At 42.0% G+C, this 10,720-nt stretch overlaps 1 protein-coding gene across 1 annotated transcript; it reads left to right on the forward strand.

Moving 5' to 3' along the window:
- Positions 1–7,474, forward strand: cyp4v2a (cytochrome P450, family 4, subfamily V, member 2a). The gene is made up of 11 exons (XM_070990559.1): positions 1–203; positions 335–447; positions 764–849; positions 1,291–1,481; positions 1,574–1,643; positions 1,740–1,866; positions 1,967–2,140; positions 3,608–3,710; positions 5,666–5,800; positions 6,998–7,177; positions 7,296–7,474. Exons 1-11 carry the CDS (start codon positions 11–13, stop codon positions 7,472–7,474), a joined length of 1,551 nt encoding a protein of 516 aa, XP_070846660.1. The 5' UTR covers positions 1–10.
- The last annotated feature ends 3,246 nt before the right edge of the window (positions 7,475–10,720 follow it).

Here is a 10,720-nt window from a genome sequence, read left to right on the forward strand (position 1 = left end):
ACAAGAAAAGATGGCACCTTTACTCAGTAGTTTAACGATACCTGTGCTTGGAATGAGCATCTTCATCGCTGTTCTGGGCTACATCACCTGGAAGCTGCTCAGCGACTACCTGAGCAAATGGTTTCAGATGAAGCCCATTCCAGGGAGGGAAGGGACACATCTCTTCTTTGGAGATTCACTGCAGTTCAAAACCGAATCAGGAGGTAAGAAAGCTATCAGCATGGATGTCAAAGCATAGATCATTAAGTGGAACTCAACAAAATGTTGATTTGACTGACATATGCGGTGATGTAACTTAATGCTCCATTGGATTTTTTCTAAATCTTTGTTTTAGAGTTTTTTAAACAACTTCAGGAATTAACCAGTGGGTTCCGGGATGCACCGCTGCTTAAACTCTGGATCGGAACAATCCCGTGTGTGATTCTGTATCATGCTGAAACTGTTGAGGTACAGTGACTGACAGCTGCCTTATCTTGTCAATATACTTGTTATGCGACAAGTTATCTCAGGAACTGAGCTGCAGTAAAAGTCTTGATTTTTTAGTGATATGTAAAGCCAAACATAATCATCACGCCCACATGCTGAAGCACTTTCAAACAGCTCGAGTTGACCTTGTTATTCCATATGTGACAACATGGTCTGTTGAGGATGACATTGCACCTTTACACACTGCTGTATATGCTCACCAATCAGCTCTCTAATCAGTAACAACTCTGCCGTTTAAGTGATTGCTCTTTCTTAGATGTTTTCTGTCTTTCAGTAGACGATTCTGACCAACCCCATTCATATACAAAAAGCCTTTGTATACAATTTCCTCCACCCTTGGCTTGGAACTGGCCTGCTGACCAGGTGTGTACCTGTGGCTCACCTCTGTGTTTGGAATCAGGGTCGTAAGACATCATTATGCACCAGTCACTGTAGAGTCTGTTGCGTCTAAGCAGGCTCTGAGTGTGTGTGTTCACACTGAAAACACTGACATCACTGAAAGATGATGTAGGTTATGTAATGTCACCAAAATCAATGTGGTTCATTAACAGAGAAACTTTCTTAGTCAGTTCTTAATTGAACCTGAAGGCGGCACAATGTGAAAATGAGCCCAAAAGTCTTAGATTTTATTATTCCTGAGGAAATACTGACTTGACGGTGGAAAGTCCAGAGGGTTTCAGGTTAAACTGTTATTGACCAGAAGATCTTAACAGTTTCAGTTTTAGTTACCTAAAAGTTAATCTTCTTCTGTCACTGGTTCACTCTCTCAGCCTTAAACCCTCTCTGTCCTCTTCTTTTGATCAGCACTGGGCCTAAGTGGCGTCAGAGGAGGAAGATGTTGACTCCCACCTTCCACTTCTCCATCCTGAACGACTTCTTGGAGGTGATGAACGAGCAGGCCCAGATCCTGGTAGAAAAACTGGAGACGCAGGCAGGGAAAGGTTCTTTCAACTGCTTCAGTTACGTCACCCTGTGTGCCCTGGACATCATCTGTGGTGAGCAATGCTGTGCATGCACGGACGGCCTGTTTTTACCTTTGCTCATTGCTTTGAAGGGTTCCCCGAGACTTTGAATATTGTCTTTTCAGAAACTGCAATGGGAAAGAAGGTTTACGCCCAGAGTAATTCTGACTCTGAGTATGTTAAGAGCGTGTACAAGTGAGTTCTTTGCATTTTCTCATTTTTCTCAAAAAACAATAAGGGAGTAATTATCTGATCATAATTAGTAATTTCATGTTTTTGTCTTTGCTGTAGGATGAGTGACATTATCAGCCGCAGACAGAGGACACCTTGGTTTTGGCCTGAGTTTGCGTACAAGTGGTTTGGTGAGGGCCGGATGCACGACAAGAACCTCAAGATCCTCCACGCCTTCACGTACAAGGTGAGCAATCGAGCCGTCGGTGTGGAAAGCAGCGCTCAATCAGTGTTTGTCACCTTGAGATGATGCAGAAGGCAACGTTCAGCCTTTAATTTCTCTTCAGGTGATACGCGAAAGAGCACAGCGCATCTCCTCCACCAAACCGGACAGCGACTCTGACCAGGCCACAAAGAAAAGACAGGCGCTTCTGGACATGCTCCTGAATACCACAGATGAAGATGGCAAAAGCATGAGCCATCAGGACATTCAGGAGGAAGTGGACACCTTTATGTTTGAGGTTGGTGGTTCGAATACAGTGAAAAACACTCAAAGCTGCAATATTTTCATGTTAACAAAGAATTATCACTCAAATCCAGTGCTAATCATTACATTAACTAAGTACATTTACTCCATTACATTTGTCTGACAGCTTTAGTGAGTAGTTCTCAGTAGTTTTTCATAACCTTCCTGTACCACAAAGTACCTTCAGACTCTTGAAGCATATGATGATATTGTAGAATATGATGCATTGAATCAAAAACAGAAATTTTATTGTTCACTCCGTCACATTCCACCTTTCCCACGGAAAACACCCTGGGCCCACTGTCCACATACATCCAGCCCACTGCCAGAAATTTAGGAATTTGGCTCTGCCCTCACCTCCCAACCCCACATTAATAAACCGGTCCAGTCCTGCTTCTTTCAATTACGCACTCTCCAAAATCAAACCCATGCTCTCACACACCAACCTGGAAAAAATAATACACTCCTTCATTTTCTCAAGACTGGACTACTGCAACTCACTCTTCTCCGGCATTGATCCAGAACGCAGCAGTTAGGCTTCTCACCGGTTTTAACAGATATCACCACATTACCCCGACTTTAGCTTCCCTCCACTGGCTCCCTGTGTGTTTAGGATTGATTTTTACTTTGATTCTACTGATCACCTTTAAAGCTCGTCAGGGCTTGGCCCCAAATTATATCGCCAATTTGCTGACGCCATACAAACCAACTCGTAGCCTTAGATCCTCGGGTGAGTCACTCTTGGCTGTTGACCACGGTGACCGCGCCTTCTCTGTCAGAGCCCCTCGACTTTGGAATGACCTGCCTGAGGAGACGAGGCTCGCAGCTTCAGTGGACTTTTTATCAGCCTTTTTATAATGTTATCTCTTCATTTTATTGTATTTTATTATAATTTTACTGACCTTCCTATTCTCCTTCATCATTTTGATTTTATTTGCTCCTGACCGAAAAATGTTCAGCTTGCTCACTGGCCCTCTGTTGGGCCCTCTGCTCTGTAAAGCACTTTGCAAACCTTGTTTTTAAAAGGTGCTATATAAATAAAGTTATTATTGCTGTACATTGAACAACCCGACAGTACATGAAGTGGTTAAAATGAGCTCCAACTAACAGTAAAATACAACAAACACATTAATTCAGCAGTAATATTAATCAGATATGACACTGACAGATCCATTTGACAGCACAGCAGGTTTTGAATTCAGGATTTTTACTTGTTGTGGAGTATTTTCACAGTGTGGTATTAGTACTTTCACTTAAGTAAAGGTTCTGAATACTCCCATCATCTTTTCTGCTGATACTCTTGGGCTAGTTGCCCAGCACCAAAAGGCAGACAAAGAAAACAATCAGCAGCTGGTGGCAAAGAAACAGAGAGAAGAAAAAGAAATGAACACAGCTTTCAAAAAGTCAAACTAAATGATGTTGTTTTTTGTTGTTTTTCTGTTTAACTGGCCTCATTGTGCAGGGACATGACACCACCGCGGCCTCTATGAACTGGATCCTGCACCTGCTGGGCTCCCACCCCAAGGCGCACAGCAAAGTTCAACAAGAGCTTCAGGAAGTGTTTGGTAACAGCAACAAGCCCTCACCCCGTCACTGCACACCCTCTCACTTTCATGACATCATTTATTTTCCTGCCCAAAGGCCTTTTGACTCATTTTTGCTCAGATTCATTTGTTCTTTACAAGTCAGGGGGGGCTTATAGCTGTGGATAAGAGGGATGATAGCTGTGAAAATCCTTGCCAAAATACATAGAGAATAATTGAATTACTTTCACTGCTGTGTGGAGTTACCGTGGCCTCCGTGCATTTTTCCATGACGTGAGGTGGCTTTGTAGTAATAACAGAAGAATCGACTTGAGAATCTAACTCTGCCCTCAAGCATAGAAGCACCCATTTGTTGATAATAAATGTTGATTTATTGTTTATAGGTGGGAATTTATTTGTCCATGAACGAATATGCTGCAAAAATGACAGGGGTCCTAACCCCCACCAGGGGTCACCAAAGCATCTCAGGGCGTTGTAAGGCCCGCTTGATTAGAAGGGGTGTAAGAAACCTTTTTTTAAAAATCTACTGTTGGCCTGCGTCCCAGCATTTCATTCATTTCAGTGGAGAAAACTTAATTAAATTGTTATTTTTCATATAATATGAAATATGCATAGAAAATATCAGTGAGACAGGGGTCTTTAGTTCAATGATAGAAAAGGGCTCACTAAAGGAAAAGGTTGGAAACCAGTGGCTTGAACATTACAGACCTATTAAATGTTTACATACTGTAGACAGCTGTAGTCTTATCTTAAGATAAGATAAGACTTTATTTATTGCACACCGAGGGAAGTCAGGCAGCATAATAAAAAGGAAGAGAAGTAGAACAAAACAGACAATAAAAAGGGCTCCTAAATAACTTCAACTTCAAAGAACTTTATTTATCCGTTAGGAACTTCATTTGTACAGAGCATCAGTGCGTGTACAGTTCACATAACCAGGAACACAACACAATATACCACAATCAATCAACAAATACAATGATCAACCATCAATTAACAGTAAAAATTGGAGAGAAGAAAATAAAGCCTGCAAGCACAATAAACACATATGATAAAAACAATTGTTAAAAATATAGTTAATAAATAAATAAATAAATAAATAAATAAATAAATAAATAAATAAATAAATAAATAAATAAATAAGAGCAATCCCTGGTCGAGTTAAAGGAGTGGTGTAAACAACCATATACATACATAAGTCAGGCGTTCATGAGCCGGATGGATGTGGGTACAAAGCTTGACATGGCTCTCTTAGTCCTGAATGCAAATGATCTGATCTCAGACCTGAGGGTAGCAGACTGTAATGGCTGTGCAGTGTGTGAGTGATATCTGAGGCTATGTGTGTACCTTTTAATTTAACCCTTCTGTTGTAAATGTGGATGAGTGATTCCTGCTCCAGACCGATTATTTTACTGCTCATTGTTATGATTTTGTTTAGTGGGTTGCGATGGATGTTAGATAGTGAACCGAACCAGGCTGATATGTTGAAGGTGATTACAGATTCAATGAAGCATTTGTAAAAAGCTGTCAGGACTGTCTGATGAACCTGGAGTCTGCGAAGCTTTCTCAAGAAGAAGAGACGCTGCTGACATTTGGAAAAGATGGTTTCACTGTTTGATTGGAAGGTGATAAAATCAACAATAGATAAAAAGATATGAGTCATTGCACAGTAAATATATATATATGACACAGAATAGGTTGCACAGATGTAATGATATCAGCATATGATGACAGAAATAGTGCTGCGAACAGCAGGTTTGTGATCATCATCATAGCAAAAAACAACATCAAACAACATCATCACAGTGTGACATTAAATGATGCTGGAGTTGAAGAGTCTGACAGACGTTGTTTGGAAGCAGGAGAAACAGCTGGAAACTTGTTAGCAGCCATGTGACACTCAGTTCACAGCCTGTTGTGTTTATCAGGATTCTGCGCTGCACAGCCAAACACTGTTTCCTGTTTCATGTGCACAGGTACGTCTGACCGGCCCTTTACTGCAGAGGATGTGAAGAAGCTCAAATACCTGGAGTGCGTGATCAAAGAGGCCCTGCGACTGTATCCCTCCGTGCCCTTCTTCGCCCGCAGCCTTGGTGAAGAGTGCCATATCAGTGAGTTACAGATGAATGATGACACTTGAATGAAACATTCATTTGTTGAGTGCAAATCCCCAAAGGCAGTGGCATTTTTTATGGGAAGCTGAGGGAAGCCAGGCTTCCTCTATTATTGTCATTTGAAAAATTGTTTTCTTTGTCACATGACATTTATTGTGTGGTGTTGCTGCGTCCATCTCTTCCCCAGCTTTCACAGGGTTTCTTCAGATTAATAACACAGGACCTCTCTGGATTGCATGTGTAAATAATCAGTCTGTGTTGTAAAAAGAGTGAGTCTGCTAAAGGAAAGCTGGGTTAACTTGGTATTATTTGATTGAACTGTAGTATAGCTGGTATGGGTGTAAAGGAATTAACATCCTAGAAAAAAAAAGGGAAGCAAAGACACCAATCAAACCAGAGCCAGTTTTTGTTCGTAGCAGCCATCATGCATTTGCAGGACCATGTAGCCAATAGCAATCTGGAGTTAAGACAGCTGGACAAAATCTGATGACTCTTTCTTGAGGGTATTTCTTGTCCACTGGACTTGGTTACAGTGACGTCTTCAGCAAATAATTAAGCTTTTACAAATCTTAGAAATAAAGGCCACACTACAAAAACGAGACCCCAAGTTTAATGATGTTTTTGTGATGCGTTGAAGGTCACACATGCCTTTATTTGGTCCAGACTTGACGACTGCAGCTCCTTGTCTTCTTGTCTGGGTCAGAACATTTGCCTTACTCCCTTTTAAAGCACATTTTGGATCCCATGAGCCTTAGCGCCTTCGGCTACTGCTTGCAGTTCCCAGATCTGATTCTGAACCTGGAGGGGGTCAGGCTTTAAGGGCCCCCAACCTCTGGAATGCACTTCCTGTTGGGAGCCTCAGCATTTCTGTTCACTTTAGAAATAAACATTTAAAAACTTGTTTAGGATGGCATTTCTGTAATGTGCGCACCTGCGGTACATATGTGCGTATGTGTATCTTCATATATGTTGCAATTGTTACAACTTGCTTTTTATTCTTTTATTATTATGCAAGTTGACGAGCAGATCATTTCTGTGCTGCTCATGTTGAACGGCCCTTTTATTGTCTCTATTATTACGTCATTTCTCGTCCTTTTATTGTGTTGTGAAGCACTATGAAACATCTGCTTTGAAAACTTTTTTTTATTATTATTATTACAGGCACTTAAATTCAAGTTCTTCTTGTTCCTGCAGATGGTTTCAAGGTTCCTAAAGGTGCTGATGCGATCATCGTTACCTACGCTCTCCACCGTGACCCGCGATACTTCCCTGACCCCGAGGAGTTCAGGCCTGAGCGCTTCCTGCCAGAGAACTCAGTGGGCAGGCCTGCATACGCATACATCCCCTTCTCTGCCGGACTCCGCAACTGCATCGGTAAGAGCAGGAGAGGTTTCATTTCTGCTGGATCTGCGTCCCTGCATGCTTTCTCATGTTTCCTCTTGAATCTGGTTATCAAGTCCAAAATTACAGCTGTGTCTGTAACGTTCCTCAGGTCAGCGTTTTGCCCTGATGGAGGAAAAGGTGGTGGTGGGCACCGTCCTGCGTAAGTTCAACGTGGAAGCTTGTCAGACGCGTGAAGATCTGCGGCCATTGGGAGAGCTCGTCATGCGACCAGAGAAAGGCATCTGGATCAAGCTGGAAAAGAAGACACCTCAGATCTCGTCAAACTAGCACCTGCTGACCAAAAACAGCTTCCTGTACAGCACGTCCTCCCCGGCTGTAATGGCGGCCACTAAATACCCCAAATACCCTTTGAGAGGTCAGGGAGAGTAGCGACCTTGGTATTTAGATGTAAAACTTTTCTCATCAGCGTAGACATCATAATTACAAAGAGTAAGCCTTAGAAAAATAAATCCAGATTTCTTTTTTGCATTGTTAGTTTTAGGGAAATAGCTGCACATCGACAACTCTGCATTATGTTTGAGCCCTAAAAATGGAAGAAAAAAAAAAATACTGAAATACTGAAAACAAATAATATCCAATGATTTGGCTTTATAAAGGAGCTTTTGCAGAGTGACTGTTTTACTTTGGGAAGATGAACTGCTCATTTTGAACCACACTGTTGATCATTAACTGGATGAATCAGGGATAAATGCTGCTGCTGCACTGCTGTCAATCACTACCATTTTAAAGAAAAATGAATGTTGAAACCATCTGCATACAATCAACCGTTTTATGTCGTTTTTGTCTTTTAATGGCCACAATTCAAGAGGAAACACTTCATGCTTGAAATACTTACAATGCTTCATTTTTCAATTATATTCATAACGTGTGACACGTGATAAATATGAGACTTCATACATATTCTGTCGTATCAGCTGGTGATGAAATGCCTGAATTCTTGAACTCAGAGGAGCAGAGCAAGCCTCAATGAAAACACACTTTCACACATTCGTTACATTTCCAAACAGCAAAACACAGATAAGCCTTTCATTTGCAGAATATCCTCTGAATGTTCATTTTCAACCCCTGAGCTGCAGTTTTCCCCTCGTTCGACCCCACAGAACATCTCCTGAAGTTTGTTTATGACTGAATGTTTGGTAGATCATCTTTTTCTTTTTTTTTCTTGCCTGAGTCTGTCTGGGAAAGACACTGTGTATCTGAGGGAGCGTTCAATAATGCAAACACAGTCCACATGTTGCTCATGCTCCGCTCTCATTTGAAAGCTGTGTTAAATGACATTCAGGTTATCACAACGGGGCAGAAAAACACCCACAGAATCACAAACTGTTGTTCGTTTATAAGCTACTGTGACAAACATACCCACTGACTGTACACATTACCGTCCATTGGTGCTCTCCTTCACACACACATAGTCAAACACCTGTATTTTCTCGATTTTTAGGATAAAATATCTGAATCTTTCTGCCACTTCATGCTAGACAGGTAGTTTCCATACAGTCAGAGTACACAGTCAGAGTACACAGTCAGGCAGTGAGCTAAACTCTGCAGCAGATTCTATCAGACCCCTCCCTGCCTGGTTGACCCCCACATCTTCTAAACTCCACACCACCAGTTTGAAACACAGACTTTCCATCCATCCATCCATTATCTATACCGCCTATCCCTTTCGGGGTTGCGGGGGGCTGGAGCCTATCCCAGCTACAATGGGCGAGAGGCGGGGTACACCCTGAACTGGTCGCCAGCCGATTGCAGGGCCACATGCAAAGACAAACAACCATTCACACTCACACTCACACCTACGGACAATTTAGAGTCATCAATTAACCTAATGAGCATGTTTTTGGTCTGTGGGAGGAAGCCGGAGTACCCGGAGAAAACCCACGCATGCACGGGAAGAACATGCAAACTTCACACAGAAAGGCCCCGCCTGACCCGGGGATCGAACCGGCAACCTTCTTGCTGTGAGGCACGCGCACTACCTGCTGCTACCGTGCAGCCCACACAGACTTTCCAATCCAGGATAATCCTGATGACATTACTGTGATGTCATCAGGGTTATTTTCTCTTATACTCCTTTAATGCAAACTTCTTTGCCATTTCAGCGGCTGTTAAAGGAAAAACCTCTCTGAACGTTATCAATCTGCCTGCAGCACTTCTGAGAACCTTATCGGTAATCGCCTGACCTCTCGTCACCCTTGGGGCTGGAACACTTAGGAAAATACATTCAGGTTTCTGATTATTATGAGCAAAACTCTTTACTGCCTGAATCGTATTGAGGTCAGAAGGATCCATTGTAACAAAGTAGTAATCATAGCATGACACAGTTACAAATGACCCCATCCATAATGTCAGAAGATGATTTAGCTGGCATGCCTGCAAGGGTCATTGCCTAACACCTAAATGACATGACTGATGATGAATTGCATGCTCTTTTTCGATGCTATAATTTGAATTATTGAGCACAATCAATGGCTGGATAGAGCTGAGGTGCCTGAGCTCCAAATGAAGCAGGAAGAGTTCATTTATCTGAGGATTTCTATTAAATGGCTCAGATAAAGGAGCTTTCGCTCGGCTGCAGTAGGTGGATTCCATGAGACACATTTTCCAGACATTACTCATCTGCCAAGGTAGCTTCTAATCGTGAAGCATTTATTTTGGATCTGAATCTGTGTCCTGCGTTAGCTGAATATCCACAAACTGTTTGCAAATAATGAACAATAAATGGCGTTGTGTTGTTATTCTTGTGTTTTAATTGACGCAGTTTGCCAGCGCTGAGGCCTTCATTGGCAGAGCTTACAGAGACAGAGCTCCTCTTCACTCCGCATGCCATTTTTGATGGTTTGTTTGTTTTGTCGAGCATTTTTTTACAGTCTAAAGAAAAAAAAAGAAACAACTCGAAATGGAAAAAGCTGAGGGTGCGCAGGACTGACCCCATTAGTCTGCTGAAAGTCCTTCACCTCCACCATGCCTGGCGGTTTTATTTTACTGTGCATTGCAGTTATGCAACCGTTTTTAATAACATTTCAGTGATTTGCAGCACAATTGAAAGCTCCATGTGCACAGTAGGATCAGTTCTAAAGCTGCACCACGAAGACAGAATATAGTTTTACATGGCAGTAAGTAGTGTGCAGATTCAGCAGGAGTGTTGACAGCAACCTGTTCAAAGTCTGACTGCAGATTCAGATTCCAAAACTGAAGCACCCAGCCTGCTGGTCACGACGTCAGAAAGTCACCAGATAAACTCGAGGGGTCATGAGATGATTAACAGGGTCGGAAAAAAAGAAAACACACACACATATTACTGTGATACCCTTATTTCTGCTATTCTTCTGTGATCTTTGCTCTGTTTCTGTGTAATCCTCTGTGGCCGTATAAAAAACTGTTCGTTTGAGAAGGAAAAAACGAGCCGTAATTTTCAAACCTTAAAATTATGTGAAGATTTTTTTGAAGTTGGGTATTTTTTTATGCTTTATTTATCCATGTTTTCAGTGATCTTATTTCGCTCTATGTCCC

This window comes from Chaetodon trifascialis, chromosome 2 (genome assembly GCF_039877785.1).
Source record: "Chaetodon trifascialis isolate fChaTrf1 chromosome 2, fChaTrf1.hap1, whole genome shotgun sequence".
Classification (NCBI taxonomy): Eukaryota; Metazoa; Chordata; class Actinopteri; order Chaetodontiformes; family Chaetodontidae; genus Chaetodon; species Chaetodon trifascialis.

Excerpts from the sequence above, each read along its gene's own strand:
- cyp4v2a (XM_070990559.1), top strand. The coding sequence starts at position 11 with ATGGCACCTTTACTCAGTAGTTTAACGATACCTGTGCTTGGAATGAGC. Across the intron at positions 448-763 it reads ATCATGCTGAAACTGTTGAG|ACGATTCTGACCAACCCCAT; the intron begins GTACAGTGACTG and ends GTCTTTCAGTAG. Across the intron at positions 7,178-7,295 it reads CGGACTCCGCAACTGCATCG|GTCAGCGTTTTGCCCTGATG; the intron begins GTAAGAGCAGGA and ends AACGTTCCTCAG.